Source organism: Idiotropiscis lumnitzeri, chromosome 5 (genome assembly GCF_059441095.1).
Source record: "Idiotropiscis lumnitzeri isolate Australia: NSW breed Sydney's pygmy pipehorse chromosome 5, RoL_Ilum_1.0, whole genome shotgun sequence".
Taxonomy (NCBI): Eukaryota; Metazoa; Chordata; class Actinopteri; order Syngnathiformes; family Syngnathidae; genus Idiotropiscis; species Idiotropiscis lumnitzeri.
In genome coordinates, this window is record NC_142395.1 from 20,422,606 (window position 1) to 20,448,957 (window position 26,352).

A 26,352-nucleotide genomic window follows, 5' to 3' on the forward strand; every position below is an offset into this window, starting at 1 on the left:
AAAAACAAAAACGGCAACATGAGCATTTTTACAATCGATTCAGTAACTCTGACTCTTTCTACCCACACAACTGTACAGCCTCAAAGACCAAAAAAAGGGCATGACTCAAAATCCCAGAAGTATCATTCAAATAGAAAATCCACTTCAAAGTCTTATTTCATCCAACCAAGACTCATACGCTTATGCCTGAACCACTATAGTCAGGCCCCACAGGTACTGGATTTAGGGTCAATATGCTGATAAAGCCAGTTAATGATGCCTTCATAGACCGCGAGGTCCACAAAGGCTGATCCCGGGAGAGTTAAGTTTTTTTTCTTTTATTTCAACATTCATATTAGTCCGTTTATTTATTAAATCTCCAATTATCCTGCATTTTTCACTGCTGAATATAAGAGCTGATTTTGTTTGGATGCTCTCGTGATCGCCTAATGAATGCAATTCAGCGGTTAGCTTGTTTGCCAATGCAAATTCATTTCATCCAATAATATGTGTCTGCAGGCCAAAAGGACAACAACAATGCAAATGGGACTGCAGATTGAAATAATAATTTGAGCATTTCAATTTGACGACTCCTGGACTACAGGGATGTATACCCTTTTTTAAGTATTATATTTAATAGAATTCAATTTCAAAATAGTTTTTTAACATCCAAAAATTACTACATTTTGACCAGTCAGATCATCCAACAGAACCTGGAAAAATGACACATCACGTCACATAATTGACTGCACGATTGGATTCATGTGGGCTTGTCATGCGTGTCAAGATTTTTTGTCAGGATCCAGATTTGAGCTCCATGGGTTTTTCACTACTGGGCAACACATCAAAAGCTGCCTTAACATCTGTTGCCTGGGTCCTTACAGTAGATTTTGACGCTGGAAAGTGTTTGATGGTGGTCATACACTTTGTACTGGCATTTCCCAGGGTTCAGAGCATGAGGATCTTGCTCAGCAGCAGGATGTGTATATATATTTATATATATATAATATATATATATATAGACAAAATGGACAAGTGGGTGACTGGTTATCTCATCCGCCTCACAGAGGTGAGTACGTCTGCGACCCTCGTGAGGAGAAGCGGCTCAGATAATGGATGGATGGATAAAGCAAAAATTTGATGAAGCCAGTATACATTTTTTGATAAATTCGAATGATCTTAACGTCTTGAACATAGATTTCCAATGAGACATTTAAATGTCAACATCTGCATTACTTTCAGCAAATATATTTGTTTTTTTGACAATGCATTTCTCTATGGGGCATTTTGTTAAGACAACAAAGTTACGTCTTCACTCCCGCTAAATCCAACAAAAATAAACAATGGGTAAAGGTAGAAAATGAGGTTGAACAAATATATTTCCCTAGAGTGTATCTTCTCCGTTCCTTCTTTCCACTGTCCCAATTAACAGCTTTGGTACCAATTAGCCAAATCAAGTCTTCTCTTACAGGAAACCCAGGGGGTATGTGTGTCAAGAACCAAAGCTTGAGCTAAAAAAAAAAAACGTCAGCAGAATCAGCGTGGGCCTTAGTTTGGAATAATTGGGAGAATGAGGATAAACGCTGTTTGCTCTATGTGTTTAACGCTCTCTTGATAGCCACTTACACATTGTGCAAACAAGAGAAGAAAAAAAAAAATCTATAAAGCCCGGATACATTTGAGCGGTACTTTTTTTTCATGTAGACAGTAAACTAGCTGGGGCAAAATTAATTGAACCCCGGCTCGGTCCAGCAGCTGTCATGTAGTGAAATTCATTACAAAAGTCTAAAGTGATTAAGTTTGTAAGGGCTGTGATTCCCAGCCAGTGTGCTGAAGCACCCGGTGTGCCGCCAGAGATTATCATGAGTGTCTCGGGACATTATCCAATTTCACATAATTTGTCTGAAAATTATTATGAATTAATTATAATATATAATATTTTAAACAATTTTTCATCCATGGCGGTAATGTATAATGGAAGGCAAAACAATTATATGGTATTCCGTAAAAATAAATCTGTGTATCCTCCTGCTTTTATTCATAAAAAAATAATAGTCATGTACATCTTTGTGTTCAAATGAACAGGCTCGGATATATAAATAATAAGTAATTTATTAAGTCATTAAAAGATCCAGTAAAGTGAAATCCATGGTTTAAAAATGAAGCTCGGCAGAAGAAATTGTCCAAGTAGCATCTGTTTTTTGCGTCATCGTAGAGGTATTTGATTGACAGTTTGGCTGTTCCGTGGGTCGTTGCTGCACAATCCAAGGACACGCACACTGTTCGAGAGCGGCAGTTTGAAAATTAATTTTATATATACTGTACATTTTAATAATTCCAATTTGCCAAGGACATTAATGACACGCTTCTCCGTGGTGTGTCAAGTTTCGATGACATTTAGTTTCACTTCATGAAGAATTGTTCGATCAAGCAAGTCAGATACAAAATACAGTTCAATGTGGTGGCTGAGAAAAGCAACCAATTGCTTTAGCTCACAATTACAGGATACAAATAAAGACCATGTCAGACGACCGTTTTCTATTCAGGGCCTCCATATCGGTGTAGCATGGCTAATGAGGTTGCAGAAAAATTGTTGTTTGTTTTTGTCGGCCAAGAATAAATTAAAAAAATAATAATAATTGCACAGTTTCAATGTTAGGAAATGAGTAGCACTCAAAGGCAAAATGGCCTTTCTCATTTTCCCTTATTTACATTGAATTTCACAAGCCACACATTACAATATAAATAAGTAAGACCATTTCCGAGCAACTGATTTGTAGCGAAAAATATACAGTAAGCACGACAACATGGACGGTGTGAGATTTCAACTCTTGATATCTCAGCAATTGAAGCAGCTCTATGACTCCAAAGTACGAGGCAGGTTAGTTTTTGTAAATGCTTTTTTTTTTTGTTGAATTGATAATTATGAGAAGCACATTGACTTATCTTGTTTATGAAATGTGAGCTATAAATAAAGCTGCCTTGCCTTGTCTTCCCTTTTATGCCAACAAGTTGATCCTCACTCCATTCTCATTCCACTTTTGGTTTATAGAGATGGTTAAATTATTTTTTAATTGACTTTATTTAATTTTGAAATTGTTCCTTACCAAACCTTGCCCATTTACGTAGCAAAGCATCAGTGTCACGTTTAATTTTGCTCTTGGCTGGTTGCTGGAAGGCATTATGCAAAGCCAAATATTGAATATAATCTTGCTGATACAAACATGGGACAAGTCAATTTGCACACAGATCGAAAAAATATGCCTAATTATTATTTTTAAATGAATTAATAAACCGAGCTCACATTGAGTATGTTGGAATTACTTGTTACCCGACCCATTAAAAAGACAAAATACACATATTGGAAAATTTCCACCCCCACACTTCATTTAACACATTTATATATTTATCTATTTCCGCCACCTTTTATGATAATGAGCTTTGCGGATCTAGTTATGGCAGGCAAATCAAACCGAACTGCACAGACAACCTGTAGGTCTCGCTTGAAGCTAACAAGTTTATTACAATGTCAAGGATAACAAATGACTAAACATGCTCCGCTTTTTAATAACCTTGTACACCGACAAGATAACAAGAAGATGCCACACTGACTGGTCGTTGATTCGAATAAAAAAACATGGATGATGAGCATTTAGTTCAATAAGTCCTCGCGGTACCAATATACTTCAGAGGTGAACATTTATGAGACAGCGGATGGACTTTTTATATGTACATTCTTCTTAGATGGTTACTTATTGAGTTGCCATTGGGTACTAAAATGCATAAATTATTTGTAGAAGACCGTTCAGATGCTCCAGACAAGATTTGTGATAAATGTCGTGGTGTTGCTGTTTTTATTCTGACGGCTTAAATGATCTTCTTTGAATGTGCTCGTCCAAAGGTGAACTTGAATTTGATCTCCTCCATTGCTACTGGTAAAATATGTTCTTAGATACGGTTTGAGGCCATTATTAAAATGATTTATTCAAATTCTTCACATCGTAAGCCTCTTTCCATCAGGAATTATTTAACAGCAATAGTGTATATCCTTAGTCCAGAACAATTCAGAACTTAAAACATCTTAAAAAGCTTAATGGACTCATATGTGTTTGCTTTTAGATTCTTAAATAAGTGATCGGGTGAAACGGAAATAGTTACCAGTCAGTGGACTGACGACAGGTGAAGAAGAGACAGTAACTGAGCCCACTGTTCCACATTGCAGTGACTTTCTCTTCCCCCCACCACCTTCTTGCATACTTGAGTGCACATGGCGACTATCATATAATAAACCAGCAATGGCCTTTGCCAAATGCGGTCATCTAAATTGGAATTAACAAAGTTGAAATAGGCCTGCACACATTTCAAGTCATTAAAAGACTTTATTTTTATTTTATTTTATTTACCTGTCATGACCTGCCTTTTATGTGAACAGTAAAGAAATCAGAAGTGTCAACATGAGGATTGGCAACACCGTAATACGTAATTGCTTCTTTTGGTTACAGTCACAGATCTGTGGTTGTGTCACAGTGTGTTTTTGATCCTGTTTTATATTCAGAATGCAACGTTAGGAGAACTAAAAATCAGAGCTTTGGAGGCTGTTTGTATGGGTGTGTGTGTGTGGGGGGGGTGTCTGCATGTGTGTGTGCGTGAGAGACAAATTACAAACGTTCTGCTTACAAGCATGTCAAAAGATAAGCGTGTGACTTTGCGACTATTTGCAGCATGAGAATATTGGACACTAAGTCACCGAATCAATTAAAGCAGTGGTGTTTCTCACCATTAAAACACTGTATTAAACAGGCTTGTCAAATCAGGACAAGAATTTCGCTCATTACCACGGTAATGTAAGTGTTACAGCCCAAAATGTCTCCGTCCAATTACTATACTACAGCATATTACGGTTAATAGATGACCTGCTTCAGATATTGGTCAATTACTGTACACTCAAATAAACTTTATTGTGCAACATAGCCTAGTTTACTTCACATTTACAGTTGTGGATCTGCTTTTTTTCCCCCCCGTGCTTTTAAAGCAGAGGTTTTACTTTGAAGTTGGCCCTCGTGGTGGCATAATGGCAACCTTGATTTCCGTATTCGACCTTTCGGCTTACTTTCCCACAGATTTAATTGACATTTCAGAGTCGCTACCAACATCAACACAACACCATCCCGAAATCATATTCACTCGCTAACTTAGGATGCTAACAAACCGCGAGTTTATTATGCCATCATCGTATGACACAACACAAGTCAACTGCGTTAGTGGCTACTACTGGCTAGCAGCTAGCTGCTAGCATTAGCCACTGGTGCAAGCTCCCCCAATCCCCTCAACACCGTATGCTGGTCTGCAAAAGTTATGGACTTGTATGAACCAGTCCGTGGCGGAAAAAAGGCTGGGGAACACAGTTTGAAGGTATTCCTGGCCTCAAATTTCTTATGACATTGATTTAACATTTCTCTATGTCTAATCACGTCTAGCTAGTCCAGTCTGGTGCGATATTTAGGGCTGCACTGATCTAAAATCCATTATGATTCCTCCAGATTTATTCCCAGTACGAAGCCCTCCGATATGCATCAAACAAGCTAGCGCTTTTGTTAGTGTGTTGTTTCCCATAAAAGAGAAATGGCAAAAGTGCGGCATGAGGTGTATAAGAAAACCAACACATTAAACACAGTTGCTATTTCTTAAGACGCATATACCCCAGAGAGTAAAATTCTTTGTCTCTTTTTTGCATACATGTGTACCACTTGGGAAGTGTAGGGAGGAAAGGGAATTAGGGATTTAAAACAGCAGGTATCAACAGCAATGCAGCACTTTTTCATGAACGCCTTATGCTTAAACCAAACAATAATGTGCAATTTTTTGGATTTCCTGACATACTTTTCTCCCCATCTTGTATTCAAAGAAGCACATCCCTACCCAGAAACCTGGCACTGTCACTAATTTTTCTCCTTGTCAGAGACAAAGGGGTTTTAAGTCTGTAGGAGTTGTTGCAGTGAGCTGCGCCACTTGCAGGCAATATTTCACCCCATCCATCTCGCAAGGATAATAGAGTGTCCTTGCTTTTCAACGCCTGGAGGAGTGACCAGTTATCACGAGCCACCAGCCCTGTTGTTAATAAAACCGGGATGGGAGGATCAAATTGGGGATAAAAAGAAGAAAGACGTATGAGGGCGTAGAGGACAAATGGGTGCATGTTATTTTGACAGATGTCTCCGACCGGTGAAGTTAATGTGATCAGCAATTAGTTACCAAGTTTGGCATCTTACCTTTGAAGATAAATTTAGACCCGTAACCTCTGTGTTTTGGCCATGGGTAGGAGAATTGAGAAGAATTGTAGTGGAGAGCTGGGGAAGGCAGTAATAGGCTGATCTAGCTAATGGCCAAACTGACCTTCAGTGAAAGTCAAACATTAAGAAGAGAAAGTAGTGTGTCATACAAATCCACTGCAGTTTAATCCAGTCTTCACCATCACATTTGCTTTTTGAAGAGCGTCCATGTTTTTTTATTACTCTGGGTCTCTCATTGAGTGTAAAGAATTCAAATAAGTGAAAGTTGTGTGAATATCAACCATCTATCAGGTGCCAATCTAACCAAATTGGGTTGTGTGTATTTACTGTAGCTTGAGGATCATTGCTCTACGACCGTGATTTATCGAAAGCTTTGCTTGGCTGTGTCAAACAGCATAATTTGTGGCAGCAAATACAATATCTGCACAAAGGCTTCTGCTCAAAACAACAACAACAACAACAAAAAAAATGTTCATATGATTCATAGAAGAAAAATCACATAGTGAAGGCAGGGATATTGTTTTGCAAAGAACAATTTTGAGTTGGGCACGGGCTGATGTTTTTGGATTAAAAGGAATGTTTTGGAAAGACTACACAGGGTTTAGCACAGGAATTGCAATTATATTGTGATTTCTCCTGTAGTCCCTGGATGCTATTATTGTGTGTATGGGGGCACTAAACTTTTTTTAATGACTTGATTATTCATCCATCTCTGTGTTCTGTGAAAGTTCAAGAATGTGATATTTTAAAGAACAAAAACAGGATGCATTAATTATACTTGGTTGCACATTATACAACCTAACACCGACATGAACAAATAATCAAATAATCAAACCAGTCAGTGAGACTCAGTAGACTAAATTTTGTTTTCGGCATTAAGTAACAATCTGTACTTAGAATGAACTTGGACCAATATTTTTAAACATTATCTGAGTTCCAGCAATCCGTAATATTTGCTCAGCGCTGTGGTACAAATGTTGTCTCCAATAATAGAGGACTAGACAATAATAAACAATAACCCACTCGGACATTTAAGTTACCCCAAGCTGCAGCCACTTTTGGGCACACAAAGTTAGCAGCCAGTGACAACAGTTTTTTTTTAAGCCCAAGGTGTATAGTCGAATAAAATCGATGCTACCGTACTTTTTTCTCCATTTGCTTAAGATGCTTCACCTACAACCGTGAGGAGCTACTACACTTTTCGCCTTGAAAATCAGCAAGAGAGGAGAAAAAGAGCGGGACAAAATCCAGCACTGCGGTGAAGTCAAGAGGTAGAGCGGACTGACTTGCACTGGAGATTTGAACCGTTTAACGACTGTTAAAAAAAACGGCAGTTCTTTCGTTGGAATTCTACCTTCAGATGCAGCCAAGATAAGTAATGTTAGGCCCGCTGTGATTGCAAGATGACATTCACAGGATCCCGGTGCCCTCATACTGGTCAATGAAGACTTCATTCTCGAACCCCTGTCTCGTCTCGTACAACCACACACATGTAGACTGTGTAATTCGAGGGAATAGGCTTCCTACCGAAAATGTCAAATGCCAATATGAAGGGAGCATAGGGCTCTTTCTTCTCTCCCTCCTCTGGGGAATCTGAGCACAACTTGATCCACCTTGAGACCACCAACAGACCACGAGTGCAGGGGTGTCAAGATTCAGTCCTGGACGGGGGCTTTCCTGCATGCTTTCAATCCCTCTCGGCTGCAAACCACCGGATTCAAATGATCCAGTCATTATCAGGCTTCTGCAGAGCTTGGCTGATGAACTCTTCATATATGGATATTGTATCAATAATAATAATTATTGTTTGCATTATTATTATTAGTAGTAGTAGTCGTAGTAGTAATATTAATCTTGATTTAATTTTTTGCAACAAATTATTTCAGCTCATTTTGAGATGAATTGAGTTGATTTCAGTTCTGTATGTATTTGTCCATCCTGTACAAGGTTATTTTAGTGAACAAAAACTAACAAAATAACTCAAACTAAAATTGAAAAAACATTTTTCCTTGTGAAATTAAATTAAAAGGAAAATGCTTTAAAAAACAATGTTTTACATTTATAAAGTAACTGTAATCATGGCAAAAATCCTCCTTCCTTTTCATCTTTGGCAATAATTTTAATACACGAGCCAATAAAGTTGTTTTTATATGTATTTATTTTGATATTACTGCACGGCCGTTAGCTGGCAGAAGAGAAGGTTCAACAATTGTCTGGGAGTTCTAGTCCTCTTATAGTGTGTCACACAGAAGCGACGTCATCAAGCAGCAGCCAATTAAAAAGCCAGCAGATGATGTCACTCTGAGGAGATGATTTTTTTTTTTTAACTCAACCTGAAGTGCAACGCTTGGTAAAAAGTGTTTTAGCTTTTTATTTCATATATGAAAACAAAAAAAAAACTGTGGACTGTTAAACTGGTACACTGCATTTTCATTTTTTTTTTAAATGTTTATTTTTTTCCCAAACAATACCTACCATGGTGTTTCCTCGACTTTTTTTTTTTTAAATGAACACTAATATTAAAACTAAACTAAAACAAAGTGTTTTTGAAAAATCTACAAAACAAAAAACAACAAAGCCACTCTGGAAGATAATTAAAACTGACTCAATTTAAAAAAAAACTAAACTCCAAACAAAAGAAAATCTAACCATAATTAATATTCCAATACTATCTGTTGAGAGTGCCATTTGTTAAATCCACTCTAACTTGATCACACAATCTCCATTCACCCCTACTAAGGTTCAGAATTTTAAAGGATTAATGAACATTGTCTGCCACCACTCTGCTGTACCCTCCCTTATGACTCCTAATGCACTGGCAATGACAAAGGAAAAGGAACTTATCGAACACCAATACAATAAAGATGTCGGGTAACTTAATAGCACAACTGTGTAGCGGCACTGTGACCGTCTTGCGAGGAGGTGATAATGAGAGTCATCATTTCCTTTTGGGCAGGAAGAGAGCAGCGAGAGAGTGTGTGTGTGTGTGTGTGTGTGTGTGTACAGGTGTCTTTGGAGATCCTCTGTCCATTGAGGAAGAGAAAGAAAATAATAAGAAGAAAGAAAGAAAATGACAGTTTTTTTTTTTTTAATAAATTATAAAACACACGAGGAACAAGTGTAATTTACAAAGTTTTTGGGACATACATTTAATGTGGAAAGTACTGGATCATATCACCAGTCCGTTGCGAAAAAGATTGGTGCTTCACAGGAAAGGAGCTACTTCTATTGAATGAAAATAATATTGAGAGAAAGGAGAAGTCTGGCCTTCAGCGTTCTGAAAATATGGCTTCCTGAATTTTTGGTGATGAATAGCCATGCGCTGCCATGTACCTGATTAAGAAATTACAAAGTCTCAAATGAAAAAAGCATCGCCTGCTCACAACCACAGACGGCGAAAATATCATAGCCGAGTGGGTATATTGCTGCTGAGTTCTATAGACGTGCAGTCGTTTGACCTCTTGTGCTGACTGGAGCCACTATGGTCTAATCAGCGCAGCACAAGACAGTACCTGAGGGCTTGTATCCAGCCTATTGGGAACTTGGGAATGTGAGACTTCCATTCTCTATGTTGACTGTGGATGTGTACCGCTGTCTTGTGAGCCATCCCCACATGCTGATATTGAACCCGCAAGAGCACAGGTGATGAATGTTTAATGTTTGGACAACTAATGAGAAAAAAAAGTATGTGGAAAAATAATGCTTAATTTGTGCGATTAAATAACTGTTTGCGTGCAATATATATATTTTTTTCCATTGCGGTAAAACAATTGGACGTTTTGTCATACTCAGTGCTCGGAAAAACCCTGTAAATCACGATTCACAATTTTTTTTTTTACAGAAACCAATGGCTTCTGGTGTGGATCAACTCATTACTGCATGTACTATTCTGAAATAAATACATACCAGGGCCCAAGTTGTTGACCTCTGGTGCAACTAACTCCCTTTGTTTACCGTGATGGCGCGAGAGGCCAGCGGCAAAGTAACAACTGAGGTCTTGATCCACTGCTGAGAAGTTTTTTTAATTCTGCACTGCACAGAACAGTCTCATTTCATGCTCATCAGCTGGCTAACTATTCCTAGCCGTCGCCGTCCTTACAAGCCGTGTGCCTCCATAAGTACATCACACATGCATCACACACAGTGAGCTCACCAACTGCAATAATATACTTAGATTCGTTCTGATTTGAGACTGAAAATTCTGATTCACACTTCCATGCCCACTCACAACAACCCTAGTATGTACCCCCACTAAACTTGATTATAGGTTATGATTTTTTAATTAAATTTTATTTTTTAACACTGAAACCTTGAACACCGACCTCGACAAGAATTTGGGTTTTCCTTTGAAGTAATAAATAAAGCATTAAATAATTCCCTCTGAATTATTTAGTTTCACAAATGCTGGTAGTGATTTAGCAATCCCCCCCCCCAAAAAAAAAAAACTGCAATAATATTCAGCTATTGTTGGAACAAGGTGTTTTTGCATCAAATGTAGACAGAATACTGGATAATATGGACCCTGTAGACATCATTATGTTGCTGTCTGTCTGTGCTTCTGTATTATCCTTGCGGGTCTTCTGTACATGTACACATAGTATCTGTGGGTGTTGTGTTTATCGTATATTATGGTACTTTCGTGCGCTAATAATCACAGTGGGTAATCACCGGTCAGGTCCACATCGATTTAGATCAAGAAAATACAGTAAAAGTTCAGTTTTCAATCGACTCACTTTGGCACAAAGGCAAATGAATGTGATGATACGGTTCAGGATGGAATGAGAATATGGTCAAATGCCATTCTCGCAAGAAAAACCTTGCCTTTAATGTGAATTAATTGTGTTGATATCGAGAAAGGAAGAGAAACAAACATCAAGGTTATCCAGTGTGTATGCGCAACAGCACAAGGAATCTTCTCAAACCCCCAGATGACTATCACGCTGTTTTCCAAGTATGGCGTTAATGAGACTAATACTTATTACTCAAGTAAAAATGTCAGACATATTTTCATCACGTTAGGCGATGAATCTAATGATGTTGCGACTGCAATGTAAGACAATTTCTAATGAGTGAGGAATACTTCTTATGGGAATGAAGTAGGAAATGTATAACTTGGGAACAAGACGAAGCGGGCTTGAATGATTTGAATGAGAGCATTTTACTGATTCGGAATGAGTCAGTTCGACTTAACAAGCAATATTCCTTTTCTATTTGATTTGAATATATAACATTTAATGAGATGCTTTGATGTATGGTGATTAATGACAAATGGGACAATTTGTACTCACTAAGGGCGTGCAAGGGGTCCAATATTCAGGGTTGAGCTCAGCTCGGGGACGTAGGTCCAGATATTCGGGATTCAGTTCAGTTCGGGCGCGCGTTAATGTTCCCTTTAATAAAGATTAGAAAATAAAAGTTAGAAAATGATAAGTCAAAATAACAGGAGACCATATTTGGAAAAAAAAGTCATTTGTGCAGATACATTCATCCAACTTGTACATTCCACTGCGGCATGATATGAAGGAAGCTAACAACATACTTAAAACCATCAAAGTCATCATTTAGTTTAAAACTATTAGACAGTTCTCAAAGGAGCAGAAATCTCATACAACCTGTACTGAATCAAGAGAAAATCATTAGAAGGATAGTCATCGACAACTTGTCACGGCAGAACAATCAAAAATACAAATTCACCTTTGTTTATTGAGATTTCTAAAGGAAATTCTGCTAAATTCCGAGCAAATACTGTCACATACAATTTTCGCATCCCTTTTTGTCGCATATCTTGGACCCTGCGCCCTAGATTATACTGTAAATCAGTGGAATGGACTGAATCTTGTGGGGCCCCATGAGGTCTATGATGTATACTGTAATTATCTGCTGATTCTCAAAATGGCTGTGTGCAATGAGGCTACTCTGTATGAAACCTCAGGCATAAATCACTGTCCTTAGCTCGCTTCCAGATGAACAACATCAACGTCGAGCTGAAGCAAAAAGACGGAATTGCAGCAGTTATCCAAGTAGTAAACTTGGCTTCAGCATCAACAGAGGCAATATTTTTTTTTGTTGAACTTATTTACAAACCCAATTTTATGCCTCCACCAAAAGACCTTAGAATACGTGCACGCATTTTCAGTTATCTCCAATATGTAAAGTTTGGCAGCCAATGCATTGTCAGCAAGCGGCTTTATTGTTTTGCAAAAAAAAAAAGAAAAAGGCTCGGGTTTGTTTATTGATGCTACGCTATATTAAATGACAGCATGCCAATGTGTCTGTCTGGCTGCTGTCACTTGCACCAAGGGGTGTTTCTATCGTGCACTGCAAATGCAACGCTTACTCGTATGAAGAATTAAGTAAATAATGTGTTAATGTAGCCCGTCAATGTGACCCTGATATGGATATTCATATGCATCCACAGATATAAGAGTATAAAAACACTTTTGAATATGGTCTAAATTCAGTACATCGGGCATTAACGGGAAGGAACTGTTGTGTTAAACAGTGGAGGATATTTAATTTAAAACACACAGGGATAAGTCAAGGTCAACCGAAACACTTTCTTTTGTCTTTGTAATTGTTGTTTTTCACTTTAATATTTTTGCTTATATTCTGTCCAAGCTTGTAGTTTGCCTCCTGCATTTTAGTCGGGAAAACTGAAAATTTCGTTTCGAGCATTTCGCAAATGCAAAAAATGTGATATGAAATCTTTGCATATCAAAAGTTGACATTACAATTGCTATCCCAGCACAAATTCCGACTGAATACGATAGAAAAGTGTACCCTAAGTCATTAAGTCAGCTTCTAATCGCATCCTCAGGTTTTTTTTACAGGGAACATGGAAAGGTAAGAAATAGTATCATACTGCTGATACTCCCCATGGGCTTTTAAAGTCATTCTGCTCAACTTGTGGGCGAGGAGATGAGTTTCATTAGGGGGGATAAAACACACTTTAATTAGCTTTACCATTAGCCGAGTGCTGCCAAACCATCCTAGTCACAGCAGACCTTTAGTTCTGTTTAATTACATTGGAGATATCACAGTATGCACTCTTCCATGACATCACAAGACTACAATCTTTCCCCAACAAGTTTTTTTTTTTTTAACTGTGCATGTGTGTGTGTGTGTGTGCTACACAGAAAAGAGCAGTGTTTGGCAACTTGTGACTGCTCATAAGATTCAAGAGCTAAAATGAATGATTTGATTATTTGAATTTGTTCGAGGTAATGTTGGGTTCAAGCGCCGATAACTCAATTACATTTAAATAGGCCAAACACTCACAATTCGAATTCCTTGTAACCCGCAATATTCCCTGTAATGCTTTAAGAACAACAATTGCATGTGGGCAAAATGATTGCTACCCTTATGTTAAAAACAAGTAAGTCGTAAAAAAATAAAACGATAATCTACCGAGAATGACTGGTAACAAATGCCAATTAGGCATTCTTTTTTGTGTGGCCCAACTGAATTGTTTTCAAAACAAACTAATGAAACTGTGCCAGGTATAAATGATAAAACCTTTTCATCACAACATTTTGTTGAAAATCTTGAGGCAATCTCAGTAACCAAACAACAACTGTGACTACTGGCAGATATTTTGGCCCACTCATGAGGCGAAAGTGCATGTTTCATGTTTCTAATGCTGCACAGAAACTCTGTGTCAGATGTAGCAAAGCAGCCTCAGAACATAGCCAAGCCTCCCCGATGCCAGGAAGCTGCTATTTTGTTGATTCCCTGAGAAGCTACTAAACTATATGCTGCTTGTGAAAATCAATTTGGGCAAATGCCATCCTGTTTAGTGACCATTTTAGGTATTTAAGTTATTAAGAATAAACCCCTTGCAGATTTTCAAATAGGGCATTCAGCAAATTCCACATGAAGAAACATTCATACATGACAATTACGGCACAGTAAAATCAAACCTCCTCTCACTTGTCTCTGGACATCGCCCAGTATGGGTTAATATATTAAGGCTATAATCACCCGGCGCTAGCATGGCTTTCTCCTCCTTTGCAGCCTGATGACTTACAGGCTGAAGCAGTGGTAATACAAATGAGCCCGGTAAGTGGTCCTTTGTGGGGAAAGTCCCCCCAGACATCAGGCTCAAATCAGCTGAGCCTGTTAAATCTACATTCTCTGCCTATAAAAAAAAAAAAAAAATATATATATATATATATATATATATATATATATATATGTATGTGTGTGTGTAATTACACTGTAATTCAGAAACAGTTATCAACCTGTATCTAATGAAAGGTCTTCTTTCCTCTGTTTAGTTGTCATGCGAATATTGTATTTATGTAGTTAATTGTGTGTCTGCCCTTGAGCAAGGCATTACCCCCCCAACGCCAGATCAAGTACGTAAGTAAGATCGAGTGCTCCCGTCTGCGCAATTCTTTCACCCTGAAGCTCGTCTTTCATGCCTGCATACTGCACATGTGAACTAGTTCTCGCTGGGTGGAGTGCAACACAAAGTACACATCGCAGTGAGAGATGAATTTGCCCTTGATGGACACCAATGCGTCGAATAAATTCACACATTTTAAAATGAAAAAGCTGTGAAGCAACAGGCCTTTCCTTTGGTGGCTACATTTTACCCCGTGTTCTCTTTTTGTCAAAGTCTGTGTTTAGGTGAAGAATTCCCCATAGTCAGTCTTGTTTTGAAAATGATTATGCATGATTCAGTATGAACTAGCTATTTACCAAAAAAAAACTAAAGACCATGGATTTTGTTTCTCTGTGCCCTCCTGGTGCAACACACAGCACTTCATTGTACAATTTTGCATTCAAATATATACAAGCGACAAGGCAGGCAGACAGAACGACTGTGGAAAGCGTGAGCTCCAATTATTCAGTCAGGGAAACTAATGGCACCTGTTTCACAAAGCTTTACAACCAAACTTAGGTGAATATGTGCCTCGTGGACATCTCAATCGTTCTACTGCTTTGTCTTCTTGTAGTTTCTTAATTCAGAAAGCCACTGCTTTGTCTCAAAATAGACACTCTTGAAGTTATTTTTTTTTTTAAGTCAAGCCGAGGTTTCTCATTAAATTTTAGCAACACTGCTGCCCATTTTAGTTGACTTTGCAATTATATCCCTCTATTACCGCATCGAGAAGTGAGCATGTGTGTCCATAGTATTGGATTTGTGCGACTATAGAAGCCTTCCAGAGAAAAGATACATTTACAGCAGGACTTATATATAACTGTGAAACTCTCCTCTTTATCTGATTCATTTGCAGATGTAGTGTCAATTCTTGCTGTGCAAGAAAAAAAAAAAATGAGCAAAAAATGGAATCCAGCAGCCGCCAGATGGGGCAAAGTGCAAATGTAAAGTGAATGGTAAATGGCTTCATTCTGTACCCATGTTTGCACATTATCGTAACAGTTGTGAAAGTGAAAGACATTGCCAGTTAGTCCAGCTGTGCAATGAACAGCTGCTATAGTGTATGAGCAGCCAGGTTTTAAAGCTAATGTGCTTCAACCCTTACCATTCATCTTTCGTCCATTATTGAACAGCCACTCAGACCAACATTACTTATTGTAGTAATTTGTGTTAGCAATTTTATTTTTATATTAATATGAAGGTTGGTAGAAATGACAAAACTGGAAAATAAGGAGTTGTGTCCACAGCTGTCGCCAAAATATGGTAGCTGAAGCCTACAGAGTCAGATGAACATCTGTGTAGCATTTGCGTGCGCTCTTCGTGTTTGTGTGGGTTTTCCCTAGGTACACGTTTCCTCTCACGTTCCAAAAAAACATGCATCCTTACATTTTCTAAAGCGCTTATCCTCATTAGGGTCGCAGGTGTTCTGGATCCTTTTCCAGATGACTTAGGGCGAGAGGCGGGGCACAGGCTTGACTCCTTGCCAGCCAATTGAAAGGCACTGATAGATGGACGTAGGCAAACAGCCATCCAAACCTAAGGACAATTTGGAGTCTGCAACTGACTTAAATTTGAATCTTTTTAATGTGGAACCACTGCAAAAAGTGAATAGATTGGCTTTATCAAACAAAACATTGTAACGCTACTCATTTTTCAAGAAAGGCAATTTAATTAAATACATCAACACCTCTACATTGGTTACACAATCACTGAAGGAATTTCCCTGGCGTAAACCATCCCCAGAGTGTGTATAAACAACAACAAAAATGGACCTTCTACTTATTTGGGGGATTCTTATATGTGCAATACTCCCTGCTCTATGTGTCCATATGTGAATTATGTTCAGGGGCAGCCAGTCACCAAGCTTGTCAAAAGCACTTTGGCTTTAATATTTACAGACGTGCATGACACAGCAGCTTACTTGTCTCATTCAAATTCAAACAAGTGGATAGTGATGCTCTCTGAACACCTGAAATGTTTCATAGCTAGGAAAAAAAAACAAGTAATTCCTGCCTGACAACATAAACATTGAGTTAGGATTAAATGCAGCAAAAGGGAAATAAAAAACATAAAAGTTAAATTATAAAAACATAATAATATATAATGTTACCCATCTGGGTAAGTTGTCGCATGCAAAAAGATGGTCCGAAGAGAAAGGACAAAGCTTTGGCGAAAAAGGAAAACACAATTGGTTCCCCGACTATGTAGGGCTTACCCAGTTTGTCCATAAATGTTTTGTGTTTTGTTATGAGATAGTGTTTGGGATAAGCGCGTTTCATAAATACGTTGCTCAGCATTCGGTCACAAATCTCACAAAGCTCTTTATCTATCCCGCTCCAACTCAAACCAAAATGTATATAGTTGAAATTGTTTTTGTTTCGTCTCACTGGTTGTTAGAGAGACTCAACTCAGCTGAAGGTTTGCGACAATATTCAATTATTATTTTGCGAAGCACCAGAGAGCCCTGAGTAGCACAAGTGATGCGCGTCCCATACTTTGAGAATCACTGCAGTACAACATAAACGTAGCGTAAAAATAAATATATAAATACATCACTCAAATTTTAGGAATGTTGAAATTCAAATCCCACAAATTGGGCTAGAAATGCAGTAAGGGCAAATGAATGATCATCTCTGATAAAATAGGAACGCGTCGCAATATCCCAAAGGGAAATCTACTCTGTGTTACTGATGAAGCCCCAATGTGTTTGTGATTTGCATTGAATATTGGATAACCATGCTACTTTATTACCCGCCATAAATTCAATTCGGTCTAACCTTCCCCTCAACGTAAAAAAAAAACACAGAAAATAATAACTACGGGGTTGTTGTCGTTACGAAAACAAGTTATACAAATTGTTCTACAATACTCTTTTCAAAAGGGAGAATAACACAATTGTTTGAAAATGAAATGCAGTAAATAATTAAAAGTAATATTTTTACTCCAAAGACAAATAGTTACACATCAAAGGTAAAAAATGAACTCCTTTTTGGATGACGTTTACTCCGTACATTAACTGTGAGAAACACCCAAAATATTTTCCTTCAACAAAGATCCACATGCTGGTTTTATATTGGCTTTGTCCTCACCAATGTGAAAATCAGCGAAAAAAGCAAAATTAACCTAAGCCTGTGATAAATCACAAAGTGATCAAAATTAATATTAGCGCAGATCGAAATGAGTCAAGAGTGGGGTCACTGCAGGTAATCCGCAGTTAATAAAGGCATCAGATGTTATCTGCGCTGCCCGAGCTATAATGCCACTAAATTAGATGAAGTCAAGTGTAGTGGGGCCAATGGTCCAGATAGACTGTCTCCAGGATGCGATTAATAGCTAAATCACTCAGCCAACGTTAAACCTGTAGGATTTTACGGATTTGATGTTACAAAGGAAGAAGGCAGGCACTCCAGGACACAATGATCACTTAAACTGTAAGATGTTTGCTTCAAAGAGTCTGTTGTACTTCAAATGTGGTCAGAATAACTGACTTTTAATGGCTAAATCGGGAGGTTGGGTAGTGTTGCTAATGACGGCGCGTGACCATGGTAATAACTATATTATTGGATGTAATGACGTGTTGTAATGCATTATATATGTACGGCTTATTGATTCTGGTAGTTTAAGTGTCCACCACTGGAGAAGCGTAATGTGTTTCCAAACCCACACATGATGAACACCAAGAACTGGTGGTCAGGAAAAGCAATGTTGGATGTAAAACAGAATGTTATAGTGTGCTATTGATTATTTTCATTTTAACATTTTTTTCCGCCGCAGACCGATTAAAACATTTCCATAACTTTTGCGGAACGGGTGCTGGTGGGAAAACTGTGACAAGCGTGACGTGGTGGTGAAGAGCAGGCTTCATAAGTGCTATTGTTTGATATGAGCATAATGGGATCGGGACATTTTTTTTATCCATCTGTCCAAAGAGGTTGGTTGCCACTGCCGTAAGGTATCAAGGAAAATAAAAATAAATCGCAGATCCAGGTTTTTGAGGCGTTTCGGGATTAATGAAGCTCAGAAGGACTTAAAAGGGAGCTGTAAGTTAGAATCTTGAATGGGAGTTTGCCATCAACCTTTCACTTGTTCCCTCAGCTGCTGCTGCAATGAATTTTAAAAGCTCCAGGTTTCTAGCTCGCCTTCTGTTCGGTGCCATAAAGTCCTTTTCCTAATATGAGCTGGCCTTTATCCACAAATTTCAACCCTGGGGCACAAAATCTGCAAAACTAGATAAGCATATTTTAACGGCCATTCTACTCAAAATATTTGGGAATATTAACACGTCTCGTTCACAGACAGTGAAATAATTCAGTCTCTCAGATGTTACTCTGTCGATAACCCTGAATTCTAAAAAAAATAAATAAATAAATCAGCATTGGACTGGTCATGTTCTTGAATTATTTTCCTATATTTGTGTTGGCAAAATGTGGATTTCATATGAAATGGATATTCTGGAGGTGCATCAAACAAGTAAAAAAAAACAAATCTAGCCACTGTACTCCTTTCCAAAATGTTCTCTGCCAGGCGTCTGCATTTACTGATTTATTGATTTTTCCTTGTTATACGAGCAAATTTAGAAAAACTGCTGAATAAAACTGAACATACCCATAAGTGGTACCTAAAATATCAATTCTGACTTTCTCTCAGGGCATACTAAAGTTGATATCTTTCACTTGGAAGCAGTTCTTACAAAGAACGACAGAAACACCCAGTGAAAATGTGTCTTTCCTTTATTTCTGTTCTGTTGTTTAAAATATCTCTTTGGGAGCAATTCTCTTTTTATGTTTACATTTCTCGAGACCCTTTAGAGTGGAATAGTCTTAGATGGTTGAAGTATGCGGCATATACACCTGTGCAATACTCGCACACACACATCTCCCGTTATACCGTAATAAAGCAATTATAATTCTAGAGGACAGCAGAAGTGTAGACCAGGGATGGGCAAGTGGTCACAACTTTTCAACATTGCTCGAGGGAACCACTTAGGACCACACACACTTCCTCATCAGAAGTATGACAAAAATGCTATTTTAAATATAGTTAAAATATGTGCGCCGAATAGGTTAGATTTTTCTTCATACATTTTTCAATGTATGTATAAAAGATCCACTATCTTTACCCAACAACAAAGACCATGACACACAGTGTAATTTTTACCAGAGCAAAAGGGCCCCATTGCATAAAAAAAAAAAAAAAATCAATTCATTCAAGGACAGTTCAGAACTGCTGAACTATTATTTTTTTTCCCACAAAAATCAACTCACTCAAACCTTTAATATTATTGTGGCACTGTGTTTGTCCTGCAAATTATTTCATTGTTATTCACTCAGCATGAGACTCCGCATTGTTTTTGTGTTGTGTGCTGCTTACTGTTTTTATGTTATTAATTCATTATTCATCGTCTTTGTTATTGTCTGATTCATTTTTACTCCATGCACCGCACTTTGTGTGCAGCAATGGTGGTCGGTGCTCTATAAATAAAGTTGAGTTGAGTCTTTGTCATCAAGCTCAACAATGAGCTCAGAAGCATCCTATTCGCATTGATCCTCCTTGACATGTTTCAAAGTGATTTCTTATGATGAGAAGAAAAAATAAATACATTTATTCAATTTTGGAAGAAGACTATGTCATACAATTTGGAAAAAGTGAAGTGTTTTACACAACGGGAAGGCCTCAAGTAAAGAATAGACACCACATGCCTGATTCAGTTTCTAGAATTGAGAGATTGCTCCCAGTCATTTATCGTCTAGGCTGCCTGAACTCGCACAAACAGTCACAGTGTGCTGGAGCCTATCCCAGCTGAATTTAGGCAAGAAGCTGTACTCCTCACCCTCAATGGTAATCACTGAAGCTAAATAGCCAATCAAAGATAATTATATGTAATTAAATTGATATCTGTATAATAAATGTAATGATAATAATGAGCAGTTTAGGGAAAACGCTCACTGATTATGTCGTCCATGGTTTTGAATTTCCCAAAATAAAAAGAACGACAAATTGGGACATATCATTTACAGTGCGTCAATTGCGTCTTGTTTCATTGAAAACTGAATGCTTTTCGACCAATCCAAATATACTCTTTCACACTGTGCTCTAGGAGTTACATATAAATACAACGCAGACATTCATGCACGTTCCTCCAAACAACAATAATGTGCAGATAAGCTTTGGTGAGTGCTAGCTCCCTCCTCAGATGCTTATTGCCTAAATCTCTTTCTAACTGGCAGGGAATCACATAATTGGCCGTGGTCCATTTGCTCATCCGTGTGTGTGTGTGTCCTCTCACTAACAGCAGATTTTAATGAATCGGTTTTACAGTGTTTAGAGCTCCAGGCTATAAGAGGGTCAGGGTGGGAGTGAATGACTCTGACCACTGAGAGACAGCCAAGCATGGATATCTATAGTCTTCGTGGTTTGAGCGTGATCGGCTTTATCAACAATAAAAAAACTAAATAAAATACTGTTTTCTCTCTTCCTCCCTTGCCATCTTTGTGACAGTGTGGGTTGCGCTCTGTTTGCGAAGATGCACACCATAAAACATCTTCTCGTCACTATCGTGGTGACGAAAGCAATTACAAATTAAGCTCACTGTCGTGATTTATCTTCTCTCAAAGTTGGACAGTGTAAAGTGCATAAAAAGAGAAAGATCAGCATTGCATTCATTCAGTCGTACCTCAGCCGAGAAATGTTTCAATTACGTTTTGGGTTAATGGTAATTGTACAAAAGGTACTACTCCAAGAAATGGGAATGAGATGGAAAAGCATTTTCTCATGTTTGTGTGATACACACTATGAGAAGGTGTTGACAGAAAAAAAAAAAGACAAATTTAGATTTAAGGATTCATGATACGTTCACTCCCAGTTACCTCAATAAATTCTAGTACTGCTATTGCAGGGGTTCTCATTTAAAAGTTAAAGAGGTCCAGGGCAGGTAAGACTCTTTAACCTGCGGGCTACAATAATGTGGTGTTTGCATTATAATTCAGTCCCAATTATTATGGCAGACTCACAAATCAATATCATTAATACGGTAAAATAGAATGAAATATAATTAAAAGGAAAAACTTGAAGCTGAGAATTTGAATTTTTGAACAAGGCATCCAGAAAATGGGGAAAAATACCATATTTGTTTCCAGTAAATATTAAAGAAAGGTGAGAAAAATGTTTGGGTGTTTGTGGACAGTATTTAGGCAAATTTATTTCACATTTATCATCAATCCATGCATTTTCTGTACTGGGCCAAGTGTTCAATCAACCTACCATGCATTTTTTTGGAATGTGGGAGGAAACCGGAGTACCCGGGGAAAACCCACGCCGGCACGGGGAGAACATCCAAACTCCACCCAGGAAGGCCGGAGCCAGAATCGAACCCTGCACCTCTGCACTGATAGGCCTCACAGTTATCAACCAATTGAAAACATTCCAATGTCAACAGGTGCACTTAATTCAGGACATAACACTTTCACCATCGGAAAATCGCCACCTGGCCACAGAATTCCTTGAGGAAAAATAAAAGCCATTTTTGCTTATTTACCCCATCCTTAAAGTTTTTCTGGCATGCTTTTACAGCACAATCACACCTAGGGTGAATTTTGAGTGTCTAGTCATCCTGCAATGCATGTCACAAACGGACAAAAATTACAGTAATGCTAATACAGAATCAGATCAAATCAGCTTTGATTCCACTTCTTTGGGGTCGCTTCTGTTTATTTCAAGGTATTTTGTTAAATGTATGCTTCCGCCATTGAAATATGGTAGAATAAATACTTCTATAGCAAATAGTGCCAATACAGGCGCATATAAATGGTTTATGAGTGTGACGCATTGCTTGATGCACAGTGCAGTGCATCTGCAGTGCTACAAAGTATACATGGCTCACAGCCGTGCACTGAGAGCCAAGTCCACTGATTTACCATGTCAACTTCTCTAATTCACCATGTTCTCCATGTTGGCCAGACAATCCATGCAGACGGCTTCAAACCAGCCCCAGTAACAGAACTGGCAGCTGGGGGGCTGCCCACTGTGTCACTGGCTATGACACACCTGTCAATCAAATGCATACCACCAGATACAAGCTTGCAAGTGCTTGTGCTGCTGCTTCTGCCAGAACGATGCAAGAGTTTTTGTCAGTGTTGCGTCTACTTTCAACTCCTGCCTCTGACTTTCAAATGAAAATTAATCTTGGTGATGTAGTTAACACTTAACTACAACATACATATACCTTTTCAAAAACGTAGTCTCCCGCCTCCCAAAGACGTATTTATACGTCTTACCTTTTTTATTTTTTTTTTTTTGAGTCATAGCTCTGTGTTTGTATAGCATTAGAACAGAATAATCTGTTGGCCTGGCAAAATCAGTCCAAATCCAGAAAAACGCTGGGATTGAGGGGTTTCCTCGAGTGAAAATCGCTGGGATTAAATGAGTTAAGAATATTTGAGTATTTAAAACGTTTTTCTGCTTTCACGCACCAGTTATGATTGATTTATTTACTTTTTTTAGGTAAAGGCACATTGAATGAAAGAAAGAAATAATTTATACTCGGGCAATTAAATGATAAATGGGGTGCACTTGGATTGCGCTTTATTTACATCATTGTTGTGCCTAAAGTACTTTTTATAGAGCCTCCCATGCATTCACCCTTTTCACTTCAGCTGCCTACTCATTGCAAATTAGAATGTAGAGTCAGGCCCAAAGACACTTGAACAACAGACAATCGCAGCCAGGATTCAAACCAATGACCCATTGGTCACTAAACGACCCGCTCTACCAACAGAGCCACAGCTGCCGAAGAACAGTGTGCGATTGTAAAATGAGGTCTGGATACCCTTGAAGAAGATAAATGGCTGTGCTGGAAAAGCATTCATTCATATCCGTGCTCCGGTATAAAACCTTGATGGCGTTATGCTGAAAACAGACATGCAGCCCACTAACCAGAAAAAAACAAAACAAAAAAAAAAAACATTCCTTTGCAAAAGCATTGCTGTTAAGTGGTCAGACTCAAAGAAAAATTCACATTCATTCCAAATTATTAAATAAATGGTTCTGTTCATCTTGCTAACTACGCATCCATTAATTTTTCTATATCGCTTGTGCTTGCTGCAATTGTCAGCTGACGTTGGGCAAGTGTCAGCAGTGGAGGTTGTGGGTAAAAAACGGGCTTTCTGCATGCTATCGTTCGTTACTCATTTTGCTAGCTTGTGTAATTAATCTTAGCGTAATGCGACCGACAATTAGCATCAACTGCAAGGTTTGCTTTTTTTTTTTTTCACCATCTGTGTTGTCCACCTCAGCCCGGGCCCAAGTGGCCCGCGGGTCGGTCCTGGTGGTTGGGAACCACTGCCATAGAGCGATCACTCTTTTAATCCAAACTTTGCAGTCCAACTTCTTTCCAGTCCAAAACTCTTTTATCACTTTTCTCTCAACCAGACTGCTCCAGTTGACTCAATTAGTTCTCCAGTTAATGTATTCTTGAGTAGTTCCTGAATCTCTGGGTCATTATAGACTATGCCATCCATTTTATATACTGCTTATCCTCATTAGGGTCGCGGTTGTGCCGCTATCCCAGCTGCCTTCGGGTAAAAGGCCGGGTCCTCCTTGGACTGGACACCAGCCAACCACAGACAAGGCAAGGCAGCTTTCTTTATATTGCACTTTTCAAACACAGGGTGACTAAATGTGCTTCATATAATGAAAAATGACAACATTTTGAAGGTTTTGCAAACAAAACAGGACACATCCTGGATAGGAAAATAGAAAAACAAGCATGCACGCTCACATTCACACCGAAGGACACTTTAAAGTTGTCAAAAGACCTACCATGCAACATTTCTCAATTTGGAAGAAAACCCACGCAAGCACGGGTAGAACATGCAAACTGCCCGCAGGAAGGCAGGAGGCTGGATACGAACTGTGAGGCATTTGTGCTAACTAGATGGACACCGTGCTGCTCTGTGCATTGTGCGCTTGTGATGAAGGAAGAGAGAGTTGGGAATGTGACAAGCTGTCGAGAATTTTTTTGGGGTCATTTTGTAATGGCCATAGATCCCCGGGAGAAATTGGAATTTGTTTGCTTTTTAACATTCAGCTCAAAATTCAAAGATAACTCTTGAGGAAAAAGAAGTGAACTACGTGTGAGTAGGTGTAGTATTATAATGAGTGTAGTTATTTTTTTGTCATCAGCCACGAAGGCATTTCAAAACGGAGCACAGTTTGGGAGAGATTATCATGTTCGTCAACATACTGTACTATGAGACAATGACGAAAAAAAATGTGCTCAGTGTCCTTGCCAGATTATTTGCTCCAGTGCGTCTGCTTATACCCAGCGCAGCATGCACTCATGTTGACTGACTTTATAGGCAACACAGAGGCTGAATGGACGATGACTTTATTTACACATCCTATAAAAGTGTAATGAGCATCTGAATATGCAAAATCGTATGAAGGAAGAACAATGTGATCATTCCCATGCATTTACGCATAGTACTTGATGTCTGCATCTGCTGGCTTAGTAATTGGATCTTGTTTTTATGGCCAATTAGATGGAAAAACAGGACGGTAGTGGAAGCTGGGCACGAGGAGACAGAAACAAGTGGTGTAGTGTCACACAGGCAAGAGTAAAGCCACGAGGGCTGTTGAGCCCAAGTCGGGACATGTTGTCCATGCTGTGCGTTGCTCAAGCAGACGTCTGCAGAGGCAGATCACAAAATTGTGTGCAGAGGTGGAGAATCCAGGTCCGGAAGGTCAAAGCCCTGACACAGTTAGGCTTTAGTCACAGGTGCTTCTACTCAGCCGGCAGGTAAACGCACTCCCACCGGCTGGTTGATGGTCTTCTCAGACGATACAACTTTTTTTTTTTTTTTTCATGCGTTTGTTCTCTGCTACGAAAAGGCCAAAAAAAAAGGAAACATAGAGACTATGGATGTGTTACTGGGTGGTAGGGAGAGTGCAGGACAGACTGTCTATTCACCATAAGGAACTTAAGGTACCAAATTAATTTAATGACGCCATGTCAGCTACTGGCTTTGCAGTTAGCAAACGTAGCGTGAGTTCCAATTCCATGTATACTTTGCAATATTTCCTCCCTCCTCCCATTCATTTTTGTCGCCATTTTGATTCAAGGTCCAACCTCTTGTTATAAGTCGGAGGGCACTGTCTTCCTATTGGTCAATGCCGAGGAACCACTCAAAGGATGACGTAGGACATGTCACACCGTTTCTGACATGCCAGACTTTCATGTTGATGGTTGCGAAGCATCCGTGTCACACCTCTGTCAGCCCAAAATCGAGCTACATACATCGGCATTAGTAGAAGCACCTGTGGCTAAAGCCAAACTGCGACAGGGTTATTACTGTCTGGATCTGGATTCTCCACCTCTGATTTTGTGCAATAAGAATGACATGTTGAGCCAATGCAAATATCCTGTATGTTACTCTCTGTGTGTTTAAGTCAACCAGTCAATCCCAAAAAAAAAAAAAATGGCAAAGCTGCTCAAATTTGGATCTTTGTAAAATCGGATCTTTAGTATGCCATCACATTTGAAACTGTTCCATTTATGCTGTGTGTTAATAAAAATAAATGAGGGGTGGAAGTTATTAAAATATGGAATTTAAGACTCACAATTTTCTCATAATAATGGCATTAACAAAGTACTTTTTGAAAAAAGTTTCAGTTCTGGAGCAATCAAATCATGACTTGAAG

General features: G+C 38.7%; 1 protein-coding gene across 4 annotated transcripts in view; it reads right to left on the reverse strand.

Moving 5' to 3' along the window:
* The window catches only part of pcdh9 (protocadherin 9), a 152,789-nt gene that overhangs the window by 93,460 nt on the left and 32,977 nt on the right, over positions 1 to 26,352 (reverse strand). For 2 of the 4 annotated variants that reach the window (XM_088295455.1, XM_088295453.1), the window contains exon 3: positions 11,558 to 11,659. The exons of the other annotated variants lie outside the window; for them this stretch is intronic. In XM_088295455.1, the coding sequence (XP_088151581.1) occupies positions 11,558 to 11,659 (102 nt within the window). The remainder of the gene's footprint in view (positions 1 to 11,557; positions 11,660 to 26,352) is intronic. 4 annotated transcript variants of the gene reach the window in all.